Genomic DNA, 14,827 nt, shown 5'->3' on the forward strand with positions numbered 1-14,827 from the left:
TTGTCCTTGTGATTTATTAATAGTCATCACAAATGCTGGCATCATGGAAAACCGTCGTCGAATCAATTTAAATGGGAGGCCAGTGTCAGATGGGGACAAATTAATTATTGGAATTAGAATAGTCTCTCCCTCTGCAGATCCTGTTAATACGTCAGCTTCAATAATGTTAGGTTATAATCTTTTGATAATAAATCTGGTACCATTACAAAGACCTCATTTGCTATTGAGATTTCTCAATAGCATGATGATTGCACCCACTTTCAATTTTAATTTATGACATGGCATTCCCGAAGGAATAATACTATTAAGAAATTCGATGGGAAAATTTTCAGCATCATCTGTGGAATCAATGGAGTCATCACTCAAATATGTGTGAAAATCTCCATCGAGTATATCCAAATTTTCTTCATTTAATTTTTGAACATGCTCATTTTTTGGACAAAGAACTGCACGTTTAGATATATTTTTAGTATTATCTATAGCAGTGGTTCTCAACCTTGACTGCACATTAGAATCACCTGGGAATCTTTTTAAAATCCTGATTCCTGGGCCTCATCCTCCGGAAATTGTTTCTTTGTTATGGGGTGGAGCCACAACATTAGTAACAAAGAAACAGAATTAAAACTTTATTGTAGGGAGCCGCTACAGTGTTTTGGATAGGTTCAAGCCTTGGACTGATGAGAGGGCACAGTCCTCTCATTGTCACGTGCAAGTCCCAGCTTGGAGGGCAGGGCCCTCCAGCACAGTTATAGCCAACAGCTGTAGTTGTAAGCTTGAACCTGTGGTCCGAACACATGGCCCCATGTGCCTGAGTTATGTAGGCTTGATAGAGTTCAGGTGCATGTAGTTGAGTAGGATTGAAACCCAGGAGAATGTTGTAAACATCTTGGTCATGCCTTTACTTTGCCTTGTAGCATCTGCTATAAAATAAAGGCATGGCTGTGGGCGTGGTCTCTGTCTCTCAGAGAAGCAGCGTCCCACCGAGACCTGGCTTTCATTCTCTTGTCTGTCTTTTCTAAGCCTTTCAGCTGCCCTGACTCAGGTTCACCCTTGGCTGTGCTGGCGTGGCACACTTTAGAAAGATTATGCCTCCACGCTCCCAGGGCGGGTTCCTGCCTCAAACCCCGCCCTTACAGGAAACAGCTCTGGGAAACAGCTGGGGGGGGGGGGGGCGCAGCCATTGCCAAGACAGCCCCTGCGGGACTGACTTCCTTGGTCGCTGCGGTTCTGGATGTGATGAACACCACCCATGGTTTTTATATAAGTAGATAGTAAGAGCAGATAAGGAAATTTTGATAAAGTATTTTGAACTTGGGAGAGCAAAATTTTTATTATCTGCAGTTAGATGTGTTTATAAAGATGCACACAATTAAGTATGCTATATTACTTCCCCTTTTTTTCCCTCTTACTTTTCTGGCTTCTTACTTTTTTTGTTGTCAGCAGGATTCAGTGCTATTTCTTGCCAGTCACTATTCTAAGTGTTCTCCATGCACATACTCATTCAACCCTTGCAACATTCCTCATGAATTAGGTTTTATCATCATCCCCATTTTATAGCTGAAGAAACTATGGTACAGAGGTTAAATAACTTGCAGAGCCAGGATTTGAGCACAGTCTGGCTCTGGAGTCCCTTATTACCCACTATGTTATATAGAAAGAAAAATGTAGGTTGAAGGTAGGAAATAGACAGTGAAATAAGTTGGAGGGAGGACAAAAATGTCAGATGGGGTAGGGGAAGAAAAAGCAAAGAAAATAAGTGTGGAATGTTTCTTGTATGATAACAATGGAAATAATAGGGAGAAAATTGATAGTTCCTTTAAGAAAGGGAAGAAAAGATACATTAGGGGAACAGAAGACAAAACGGTAGGATTTCCTGGTAATTTGTGACTGCTTGGATTGTAGTGTTAAGATGCAATATATTTAAGAGACAGATTTTGAACACAGACAAGTGTTAATTATGTTTAGGGATGGTGTAAGTGAAAAAAAGGTGATATAAAAAATATCTCCTTTAGGTATGGAAGTTTTAAATCTCTATCCTGGTTCGTGTTAAATCTCACACACCATTTATTTTACAGATTAGATTTAATTTCAGTGTAAAGGTGAATGGTATCCTCTCCACGGAAATCTTTGAGTAAGTCCTTAAATCCATGGCTTAAGTTTATGCCATAGCTCTAGAGCTTTTCTCAGTCATTATTGTCCTATTTCCAATAGGTTCACAGTTGGATTTATTAAGCCAAGTTCACTTTGAAACTAATATTCTGAGACCCCCCCCCATATTTTATTATTCTATATTAGTTTTTAAAATAAGTAAATACATTCATCTAAACCTTTTATGTCTTTCCCTTTTACTAGAGTGAATGAATTTAAAAATTGCCATTTTCCCTTGGTTAATTGGTTACTGAATTCCAGTAATTTCTGGGGGTGGTAGAAGTCATATTACCAAAATTTGTACCAGGCGGAAATTGGTATTAGAATTTTTGAGATATGGCTTAGCTTTTTATTGCTTTGCAGGGCAGAGAATGAACCTACTTTGAACCTGTCGAATGGAATTGCTCTTGTCGTAAACTATCAGCATTATATGAGGTGAAGGGGGAAAGCATTGTTCCTTTCCCTGTTTTACTCTCCTATTATGAATATAAATGTGGCAGAAATTAAAAATGGTCTCACTTGTCATTTCTTAGTGCCAGATGTCAGAGTCTGTATAAGAAAAATAAAGTAAAACTTTTAAGCTAATTATATTGAAAACTGTTATTCCTGGCTCCTTGAATATATTCTGAATGGCCTGAGGACATGTTCTTTCTCCTTTCCATGCCTTATTTTCTCCTGTAAATGAAACAAAACATACCCTGCTAATTACAACCCTATTTACACATGAGAAGAGAGGGCTGAATTTAAAAGGTACTTGAACTCTTGGCTAGATAGATACAATGACTACAAAGAAATTCTTTGTGTATTATTGTTTGTGCATCAGCATTTTGCCTAGGTTTGGAAATCTCTCTCCCTATCTCCACGTTCTTCAGACTGCAAATAAATCCATGGAGGAGGTGGTATATAATATGGGATAGACAGAACACCTCCATTAGAATATTTTTTATTCTTTAATATGTGCAGAAAACAATACCCTCACTCCATATCTTTCTTTAGTAATCTTAAAGTATCATACATTCATTACAGGTAGACATCTTGTTATCGGAGCTTTATTGAAAGAGACGATGCTTGTAGACACATTTCCCTGGGCAACTTGATTAGTTTAGAGAGAGAAAAAGGTTCAGTACTCTTTTGTGTTTAGAAAAGAACTGTTGGAAAGTAACCAAATATTAAATTTCACTAGATTCTTTCTAGGAGAGAAAGGTGTCCTAATTTTTTCTTATTATTGCTATCAAACAGTAACTTCAGACCTCGTCAGGGGAAGCATGTGTGGGAGCAGTCATCTGAGAATAGGGTTATTTGTGATTAAGGAACCTCCTCATTCCCACTTCTGCCACGCTGATCTCTGAATGATCTTGGAAACGTCTGCTTAGAACCATAGAGTAATTAGTGGATGAAATTCATTTTTTGAGAATATAAAACTGCCACTAGTGGCAGCGAAAGCAGGAGCCATGATACCATTCCTGAAATGCCAATTTGTCTGCTCTGTCTATTGCTTGTGCTTCCCTGAGTGGGATGCAAGTTATTGATATGGCGGGTTATATGGTTATGCATATGCTAGAGATTATAAAAGGAATTTTGAATACCTTTAAAAATAATTTCTTGAGGAAAAAAGCTAAATTTGTCTTCCTTGTTTTTTGACAGTAGACCAAAATTTGGTACAACTCAGTTACTCTGCAGCAGAATCCATCCTGTACTAGGACATCCAGTAATGCTTTTCATCCCCAATGACGTGGCTGGTGTGGACTTGTTGGGAGAGCTGATACTGACTCCAGCTGCTGCTGTGTGTCCCTGCCCAAAGGTCTCTTCCAACCAGCTGATGAATAGGATTTCTTCAGTTTCCATATCCTTTTGATGACAGAATTCATATAATTGTCTTTGAAAATGAATTGTTATGCCCAAATTTTAGAAAATCCTTTAGCATATAAACTGAGTGTAAAAGCCAGCATGATTTGTATAAAAACAAAAATCCAGTATGAAAGCCAAGCTTGAAAGTTTTTCCAGGAAACTGAAAACTATAAAATGTGCCACCTGTGCCACACTCCTTTCATATTTCCCATATGCCCGAAGCATGGAAGGAATGATGCAAGCGGAAGAGATGAGGCTGGAAAAGTCATTTGGGGTTGAACATGGTGGATATTGAATGCTACACTACAGATTGTGAACTTTGTTCTCTGTATAGTGGGAAACCATTGAATGTTTTAGGAGTTTCTAGCAGCATTATACAGGATAGATGGGAGAGAGACGTCTGTAATCACTAAGTAAGTAAGTTAAGTAAACTGGACAAGAGGGATTGAATGCCTGAATTAAAAGTGTGATGAGTATGGAAAGGAGAGACTGAGAGACTTATTACTGGAAGGAATCAACAAAATGAGGTGATCAGTTTATTGTTGGAATATGGAGATTAGGGGCAGAGAAATGAAAGGATATTGTTGAAAGATTCTCACACTGTATGTGTGTCAATTGTTATCACTTGAAGATAGACATGGTAAGTTAAAGTTGTATATTATAGAGCCTAAAACAATCTCTAAGTTGATACAACAGTTATAACTAATAAGCAAAAGAAGGGAATAAATGGAACTATGAAATATGTCCAATCCAAAATAGAATCCAAAGAATAGAAAAGAGGAAAAAGAATACTAGGAACAAATGGAAAACAGATAACAAAATGTAGATTTAAACCTAACCATAGCAGTATTCTTATTAAATGTAAATGGTTAACCCAATGAAAAGACAGTCACATATTTTGACTCTTCAGATACTCCACTCTTTTTAAAAAATGTTTAAACATATTTTTAATGATTTCAGAGAGGAAGAGAGAGGAAGAGTTAGAAACACCAATGATGAGAGAGAATCATTGATTAGCTGCCTCCTACATGCCTCGGGTATTGAATCCGCAACCAGGCATGTGCCCTGACCAGGAATTGTACCTTGACCTCCTGGTTCATAAGTCAGCACTTAACCACTGAGCTGGCCAGCTAGATACTCCACTCTTATTCTGAGTTGGCCGCATCTCAAAGCTTCCCTGGCTTTAAACAGTGAATGTGTTGGCCTTAGCTTATGTTCTTGGATTTGTGATGGAGACTTCATTTATGGGCACTGCCAATTTTGTTCTGTTGTGACTTTCCATAATGCCCCAGTGCTTACTGGGTAAGAATTTTAATCTTTACACTCAATACCTTGTGTTCCTATTAAAAAGATGGAAACAAAAATGAAGGAAAAATACATTATGGCCTCGTTAGCCTTGGTTCAGGGTACAAAAAATGGTAGGCAGTGGTTCTTAACTGGGTAATTTTGCCTTCAGATGACATTTGGCAATGTCTGGAGACATTTTTAAAAAATATATGTATTTTTATTGTTTTCAGAGGAAGGAAGAGGGAGAGAGAATCATTGATTGGCTGCCTCCTACATGCCTCACACTTGTGATTGAGCCTGCAATCTGGGCATATGCCCTGATTGGGAATCAAACTGACCTCCTGTTTCATAGGTTGATGCTCAATCACTGAGCCACGCCAGCTGGGCTCTGGAGACATTTTTTATTGTCATGAATGGAGGGAGGGGTAAAGGCCAGGGGTGCGGCTAAACATTCTACAATGCACAATACAGCCCTTCTTCCGCCACACACAACAAAGAATTATTTGGCTTAAAGTGTCAATAGTGCTAAGATAGAGAAACCCTGGGTAGGAGAGAGGATGAGAGTGGGAAGGAAACCATTTCAGGGACCTGTCCTTCTTTGTCTTAGAGAATAGGATTAGAGAAGGTGAGAAGGAGTTTCCTTGTCAATCTGAATATACTCAAAAACTTATTGGAAAATATTCCTTTGTGTATATCACATTGTATTACAGTTTACTGGTTTTACATGTTTCTCTTATACTATAAATATGATAACTTGAAGATAGATATTAAATCTGGATATTCATCTTTGTATCCCCAAAACTTAGTATGGTGTTTAACCTGACATATCACTCAAATCTATGATTGAATGAGTAGGATGAATTAATAACTAATTGTCCTAATACTATACCTGTAGCTCATACTCATTAAACCCAGAATAAATTTCTGAGGATTCTTGTGGATCTATCTATCTCTGATACCTGACACCTATCTTCAATGTATAAAAGGCTTAATATGTAATTGCCTAGCACACTACTTTATTTCTGGGAATGTGAACCAGGTTAATGTTATATGTTTGTTTTATGCAAATGAATACACATAAAAACTAAAATTTGGAAGTTTTCTTTAGCACCTATACATATTTCTGTATGGACCTTCGGGTCTGCCTCTGATATTGCCAAGCCAGGAACAATCAATTACTACTGTCTTCAAAGACACCTCTTATTTCATTGACTGGAAGAAGTACCACTTGTGTGTGGTGCCCAGTTTGGATCTCAATTTGGATAGAGGTATATCTCCCTCTCTTTGCACAGGAATCAAGAAAACTGGAGAATATCAGAGAAATGCAAGGAAACAAATACCAGGTGTAAGTTTGAGAGACTACTTGCAGTGAGGCAAAAGGTGTCAAGAGGCAAAGCCCCCATCAGAGTTTAGCCGTTTTTGCATTCCATATTGATGCTGGTTCTTCTCTCACTTCCTTTTTTGCCTCCTCTTTTCCCGGAGTAGCCAGTGGCCTTCATCTTCTAGGGACTTGTTCAGAGGGTTTCTGTTGTACCTCAATCTGTCAGTCCTGGGGTTTTATAAAAGTAAGGGAGCAATTGCATCTTTGTGGAAGAGAAATGTTTCCTAATGAGATGAGAAAACCCACATAAATACTTAGAAAAAAATTAAAACACCACATAAATACAAGGCAGGAGTATAAACCTTATAGTAATAAAGCTAGGAATCTGGCGGTAATGTTCATGTAGAGCCTAACCAATACTAGTTTTGGGTGAATCATGTTGAAAGTTGGATGCTTAAAACCTAGACTAACAAATAAAACTGGGAAATGGGTATATACAACCATGATTTGATGTCTAGGAAGTTTACAGTCTTGAGCTTGACTGTTGTTAGCTAGAATCCTTTTATTTTTTTTAAATATATTTTATTGATTTTTTACAGAGAGGAAGGGAGAGGGATAGTTAGAAACATCGATGAGAGAGAAACATTGATCAGCTGCCTCCTGCACACCCCCTACTGGGGATGTGCCCGCAACCAAGGTACATACCCTTGACCAAAATTGAACCCAGGACCCTTGAGTCCACAGGCTGACGCTCTATCCACTGAGCCAAACCGGCTAGGGCAGCTAGAATCCTTTGACATTTGGAAGGTAATCTGGTCAATTGTATCCTGAGGAAGACGACCATTAGGGAAGAGGTATTGTAGAGTTGTGACTGGCATGAGAAGGTTGAAGCCTCCTGGGATGGGCAGTGTCTCAGGGGAATGATGGAATCTTCATCAAGGAAGTAAGCCTTGGGGTAAGGCTCTTTTTTCTTAAGTAGTAGTTATTCCAGAGGCTGGATTGAAAGGAGGGTGTCCTTAGACCGGGTTTCTGGAGGTAAGAGGTTTTGTGAAGAAACAATGTTTGGTCTTAACAGGATGTCATGTTATTAGGATTTTAAAATCTCTAGGGCTCTCCATATCTTCTTTTCTCTTTCATTTTTATTTTCATGTTTTATTGATTTCCTTTATTTTTTGTCAATTTGTGATGCCTAATCTTTCTCATTTAATTTTGGAGATGAATAATGTAGAAAATGCCCCTTGTCTCATCTCCCCTCCCCCCCCCCCACTCCTTTACTCTGAAGAACAGACCAGGATCCCATGGAGGTACTTTTCTATATGGATCCGGGTGGAATTAAGGGTTATCCTGATTGTAATCTAAAGGATAAAGGGGCTAGAAAGTGACCACAGGGCATCAGATTACTTGGGAATTCACGTAGTATTCTGATTATAAGCACAGATTTTGGAGTCAGTTTAAAACAGTTCTACCACTTACTCTCTCATGTTGGGCAACATATTTAACCTCTCTGTGCCTCTCCTCTTATCTGTAAAAAGGCATAAGAATAGGTCCTATGCCATAGTGTTGTGAAGTCTAAATGTTGAGATAGTACATGTAAAGAATTTTTTTTTAAAATATATTTTATTGATTTTTTACAGAGAGAAAGGGAGAGAGAGAGAGTTAGAAACATTGATGAGAGAGAAACATCGATCAGTTGCCTCCTGCACATCTCCTATTGGGGTTGTGCCCGCAACCCAGGTACATGCCCCTGACCGGAATCGAACCTGGGACCTTTCAGTCCACAGGCTGATGCTCTATCCACTGAGCCAAACCGGTTTCGGCAAGAATTTAATATTGTACATGGCATATAGTAAGCATTCCATACAAGTTAGCTGTTATTACTCAGGCTTGACTCTCACCTCTGCCGCTTACTAGTGATACCTACCTCAGAAAGTTGTATAAGGGATGCATGGATTTATTATTTAATGCTTCTCAGCAAGTGCTAAGGAGTGCTGTTTGGTTTGCATCTTGCACACCGAGTTGTTTTGATGTTCTTCCTGAGAATCACTTTATTTGCTTCCATCCTGTGGATAGAGAAATATATTCAGGAGGAGAAGGCAGTGTTCAAATTTAGATTTATCTCAGATTTTTCTCTTTTTGAGTTATAGGTTCTTTATTCAGTTAGCATTTTGAGGGCTTTATTTATCTTAGAATACTGTGCAATATCTTGTTCTCTAGATATGGTGCTTCCAGATTTGAGTTATCAGGTGGAATCCAGCGAGGGGGATCAGTCTCAAAATATGGACCTTCAGGGGCAAACTCTGCTGCTCATCCTCTTTGTGGAGTTCCACAGTCAGTGTCCAGTCCAGCAAATGGAGCTGTGTGGTAGGTATAAGAGAACTGGGCTGCCAGCATGGGTGAGCTTACATGTTAAGAGAATAAAGAAAAGGAGACTTTACCCCAGCCAGTGTGGCTCAGTGGTTGAGCATCAACCCATGAACCGGGAGGTCCAGGATCAATTCTTGGTCAGGGCACATGCCCGACTTGCGGGCTTAATTCCCAGTTAGGGGCATGCAGGAGGCAGCCGATCAATGATTCCCTCTCAACATTGATGTTTCTGTCTTTCTGATTGCCACATATACCTCTGAAAAGGGAGAAATTGTCCTTTAGGCATACAAGGGGGAGCCTTGGGTGCTTATCTCATAGATGGGTGATAACTTGTTTTCAGAAAGGTTCTCTCTGTTAGAGGTTAAGCAGTGATTTCACTGTTTTGTGGTCAATGAAAAACATGCATCAGATTCACCTGGAATATTTGAAAATGTCAGCTTCCTGTACCAAGGATTAACTCATTATTTTGCTATAATGTAAAAATCTAGTGCAATTCAAGAATTTGCATTTTTAACAAGATTCTCAGGTGATTCTTAAATATAGTAAAGTTTGAAAACACTGAGTATGAGTGGGAGTTGGCTTACACATTTTAAAACAATAGCCCCTGGAAGTTAAGTGTGTTTCTCGATGCCTTCTAAACTGTGAAGGAAGTAACAAAAAGTAGAGCTTATAAGCTTCTGGGGGAAGGTTGATAACCTTTCTTTTGGTGTTCCTGGTATGTCTCTGTGTTCTTTCTCTGTGGACTGATGCTTTTGCCTGGGATTCTGTTCTTTGGGCATTGATGTGGCCCTTCTCCCACTGAGTCATAGGAGAAATGAGACAGCCAACAACCCCAGATCAGCAGAGCTCATGTTGCCTGGTACCAGCTATGTAATGAACAAACCATTGTCAGCTGTGGGATTCTTCCTGCTGCCTACCACCCATGCCACTCCTATCTTTCCCCAACATGTGTATATTCTTTAGAAGGCAAGCACTGCTTCCCTGGGCTCTGAGTTGCAATTCTTTATTTGAGGAGCTGGTGTTCTTTGGTGCCCCACTATTCCATTCATCAAGGGCCTGGAATGGGAACATAGAAGAGACCTAAACTAAAGAGGCTTCTAGCAGGGAAGTCAAAGGTGAAGATGCCTAGGATTGTTATCTGGCTGTGCTCACATGGTAGAGGCTGATAAGAGGAGCAGTTTAGTATTGTGGAAAGGATTTCAGGGTATAATCAGGAGACCTGAGTTTAATTTTGGTCCTGCAATGAAATTCCTCAATTATTTTTGGGAAGGAAGTTACATAAATCACTTGATCCTCCTTTTCATAAACAGGGTAGGGCAAAAGTAGGTTTATAGTTCAGAGTATATGAAACACAGTTTATTCTTGTATTATTAATTATTATATTATTTTCCATAAGAATAGCTGTAATCCTACATTTGCCCCACCCTTTATTTAACATAAGATTGTTAGGCTAGGTGATATCAAAGGCCCTTTCAAGTCTAAAGACCCTCTTAAGACAAAATCTGTGATATTTTGGCCCTAGCTGGTTTTCTGAGTGGTTAGACTTCAGGGGTCCTCAAACGGCCTGTGGGCCACATGCAAATACAAATATTGTATTTGTTCCCTTTTTTTTTTTTTACTTCAAAATAAGATATGTGCAGTGTGCATAGGAATTTGTTCATAGTTTTTTTTTCATCTATAGTCTGGCCCTCCAATGGTCCGGACTGGCCCCCTGTTTAAAAAGTTTGAGGACCCCTGGGTTAGAGTATTGGCCTGCATCGGTCAAGAGCACGTACCTCTATTGCACTCTCAATCCCTGGCCCTGATTGGGTCATGTACAAGAGGCAACCAATCAATCACATCTCCCCCTCCCCCTCCCCCTCCCCCTCCCTCTCTCTCCTTTCCTCCCTCCCTTCCACTCTCTAAAAATCAATGGAAAAAATATCCTTGGGTGAATATTAACAACAACAACAAAAATCTATGATATTTTGGCTTTTTTAATTTAGATCTGCTAACAGGAACACCATATTCAATCTTCTTTAGGACGACATAAAATAAAATCTGATACCATGCTCTGAATCTATTGAATATATCTATGAACTCATATTCCTCAGAAGCCAGTGTCACCTATCAATCTTGTAGTACTGTGATAGTTTAAACACCTCTGTTTAGCTTGACTTTAAAGGCCTGCAGCATCTCAGGTAGTTGTATTCAGTACTGGATTAAATGAAAATGAATTGCTGCATTAATAAAAAGAGTATCTTTTAAAATTTCCTTACACATCTGGTAGTTTAGGACTAGCCTTTGAAGAAGATGTACCATGAGGGTAAGTAGGCATAGCTATATGGATATAGATATAATAATTTTTCTTTTTCCCCCCTCTTTTTTTTGTATACCCTTGAAAGCTTTCTCTAGCGCTCCTTTTAGGAAACAGATTGTGTAGAACTACAGTCTGCTTCCAGTGTCTTAAAAAACCACTTAATTGGCCTTCTGCCCACCTTGTCATGGTAACTTTTCTATGATTAACTTGTTATTTTGCCACAACGTTAAAGGCATCTGTTAGTATCTACAGTTTTAGGAAGAAGCTTGCAGCTTTTTAATTAAATATCTGCTTTTAAAAGGTTTCTAGCTGATTTCTTGAGGCTATTCTTAGAATCAAACTGTAGAAAATAGTAATTCAAATGACATCATAGCAATAGCAGTATTTTCCCTTTGAATATTACAATATACATTTTAAAACATTTCATTTATGTTATCCCAGTTTATCTGCACAAAATACCTATGAGAACAGGTGATATAAAGCCATTTTCTGTATTTAAGTGAGAAAAGTGAAGTGATTTGTCACTATTAGTTGGTAGTGGAAATGACCCTAGAATCTATGTTCCCCTGATTCCAGTTCCAGGCCCCTTTTGAGCAGACCACATATTACTTTTCCTTTCAGTAAAGCAACATGGCCTCATGGTAGAAAATGTTCTGCTGCCTTACATTCTTAATGCAACCCTGAGAAAGCCAACCAGCCATGAGCTGTTTCACTATTGAATATTTGAACAGACTACCCAGTGGAGAGCACAAAAACACTGAAAAAGGGAAGATTAATTAAGAAGCATTTTCTCCATGTGTCCTATAGGGGGAATTTGTCTTCCTTTGTTTCATCAGGATCATCAGTGCTAGCCTATTGTTTGATGACATATTTCGCCCAACTCTCACATGTTAGCTTTTCTGAATGATGCTGAGCAGTGGTACCTATGATTACTTTATTAGAGACAATCTCCCATTTAAAAAGACCTTTTACCGGCAGTGTTTAGAGTAGTGTTGTGAGTTTTAACTTTTTCTGTACCACAGCACATCTGAAAGGATTGGCGACACACTGGCAAGAATTGGTCACCATGACGGTGATGCTCAGAAAGGAGTGCAGTAGGGTTAACACTCCAGGAGGCGTTCTCTCTCTTTTGGAGTTACTAGTATCGTTGTTTATAGTATGTGGTATATATTTATGTTTCTGATAGGACTTAAACAGGACCCCACACTGGTTTCTTCAAAAATAATGTCAGCCCTGGCTGGTGTAGCTCAGTGAGTTGGGCATCATCCTGTGCTCTGAAAAGTTGCTGGTTGGATTCCCTGTCAGAGTACACCTCCCACCCCCAGATGTCATTGTTCACTTTAGTTTTCCTGAGCTGTCTTTCATTTGTAAGTGGGAACTGGGTGAGTTTGTTGGGGTGTGTCATCTAAAAAAGTAATTATTTGTGGGTAGGAGTGAACTAGCACATGAGCAACAGCTTTGAAGTGGTCATGCTCACTCAGGGCAATGAACATTCTTCCTTCCTTTAGGAATTCACACTTTGCTCACAGCTCATCTCAGTACCATCCTCCAAGAGAGCCACAGTGTGGTGCAAGATTCCATCCAGTTTGCCGTGGACCAGGCCTTGGAGCAGCATCACCAGGCTGCCAAGGTAATGAGAAATTCACAGTTTTCTTTCTCCTACACTCTCCATGAAAATGATAGCTAGAATATATGGTAGATAGGGCCTGAGACCCCGTCCTTCCTAATGCCTCTTCCTCTCCTCTTTTGTCCCCTGAGCTGATCGTGTACACTGCATCTAGCCTAGGAACTCAAGCTTGAATTTACATGGGTCACTGTAACTAGCTTGCTTAGCTTTATCCCCCAGTCGGTAAGTTTGATTAAACGGGTGAAATAATAGAGAAAAGTGAGTCATAATGCACCCCTGCCTTCCCCACATCTCCCTTCCCCACACATCCTTCTGGAGCTACTGCTCCATGGATCTTACATCTGCCCCCATTTCCTAGCCCTTACAACACCACTTTCTCTTACCTTACTTTCTGAATTCCTTCATCCTGTGTACTTTTGGTAACATATTTCTTCTTTTATATGGCCAGAACAACCGCACTAAGAAACCAAAGCTTAATGCTTTTTGTTTTTAAATTGGAAGCGTATCTATGTAATGACCCAGTGTCTTATCGCTTGTCTTTTCTGAATGTGTGTGTGTCAATGAATCATCCCTGTGAAATGAGAAAACATTTTTTACTTATTTCAGTCCTAAGTGTCCTTTATAGTCATGGTTTCAGTAACTATTGTTGATGGAGGGGGAAGAATTGTGACATCTCGCTCTGACTGAAGTCTTTGGTCCCTTTGGGATTCTCTGAACCAGCAGATTGTGGTCTCCCCTTACTTGTTATGTTTCCTAGGTTCATCAGAAACTCCAGACCTCACTGTCTGTGGCTGTGAATTCCGTCATGAGTATTGTGACTGGCAGCACCAGCTGCAGCTTCCGAAAGATCTGCCTTCAGGCTCTTCAGGTTAGTAGGAGACTGGGGAGGCTTTAAAGTGCCAGGGTTTTGGTGACACTATGCCTGTCTTAGTAATATGTACAGTGCTTTTAGGAATATTACTGAATTAGATCCTATTGTGATCCTATATAGTACCAGGCCTATGGTAAGTGCCGAGAGAGAGAGAGAGAGAGAGAGAGAGAGAGAGCGAGCGAGAGAGAGGTATCTCAATGTGAGAGAGAACCATCAATTGGTTGCCTCCTGTACACACCCTGACCAGGGATAGTACCTGCAACTGCAACTTAGGAATGTGTTCTAACCAGGACTCCAACCCACAACCTTTTGGTGTTCGGGATGATGCTCCAACCAACAGAGCCACCTGTGGTGAGTGTTTTAAGAAATATTTGTGGAGCCCTGGCTGGTGTGGTGCATGAGGGAGGCAACCAATCAATGTGTCTCTCTCACATCAATGTTTCTCTCTCTCTCTCCCTCTCTCTCTCTCTCTCCCTCCCTCCCTCCCTCCCTCCCTCCCTCCCTCTGTCCCTCTTTTGCCCTCTCTCCCTCTCCCCGCTTCTTTCCACTCTCTCTAAAAGTCAGTGGGAAAAATATTCTCAGGTGAGGATTACCAAAAAAAGGATGAATATTTGTTGAATGGATTGTGGTGTGTATACTATTTTATAAATGAGAAAACAAGTTATTTAAAATTTCTACTTCCTTTAGGTCACACTACTAGTTATGAACAGAGCTAGGATTAGATCAGTGATTCTCAATTCCTTGTTGAAGAATGTTCTGTTACCTCATGGTGACAGGATACATTAAAAATAACTGAGCAGCCATCAGTGTGACATTTATCTGGCAGTATGGAATGGTATATAACAAGTTTGGAAATCAGAGGCCTACGTTCAAATCTTGGCTTATTTACTTACTAGCTATGTGGATTTAGGCCTGTACTTAATTTCTCTGAGCTTCATCTATAAATTGGAAAAATTAATAGTACCTCAGAGTGATTATGAGGGTGAGGGCTAAATGTGAAAGTGCATAACATATGGTAGGTTCTCAATAGATGTTAGTTTCTTTCCTTCCTTTTGGGAATGT

General features: G+C 39.7%; 1 protein-coding gene across 1 annotated transcript in view; it reads left to right on the forward strand.

Annotated features, from left to right (window-relative positions):
- Positions 1-14,827, forward strand: part of TOP6BL (TOP6B like initiator of meiotic double strand breaks) — a 50,188-nt gene that overhangs the window by 24,190 nt on the left and 11,171 nt on the right. Inside the window, exons 6-12 of the mRNA XM_081098495.1 lie at positions 2,076-2,131; positions 2,512-2,583; positions 3,793-3,990; positions 6,400-6,551; positions 8,819-8,965; positions 12,776-12,897; positions 13,652-13,762. Of these exons, the coding sequence (XP_080954621.1) occupies positions 2,076-2,131; positions 2,512-2,583; positions 3,793-3,990; positions 6,400-6,551; positions 8,819-8,965; positions 12,776-12,897; positions 13,652-13,762 (858 nt within the window). The remainder of the gene's footprint in view (positions 1-2,075; positions 2,132-2,511; positions 2,584-3,792; positions 3,991-6,399; positions 6,552-8,818; positions 8,966-12,775; positions 12,898-13,651; positions 13,763-14,827) is intronic.

Source organism: Myotis nattereri (assembly GCF_964212035.1).
Source record: "Myotis nattereri genome assembly, chromosome: 9".
In the NCBI taxonomy this organism is placed as follows: domain Eukaryota; kingdom Metazoa; phylum Chordata; class Mammalia; order Chiroptera; family Vespertilionidae; genus Myotis; species Myotis nattereri.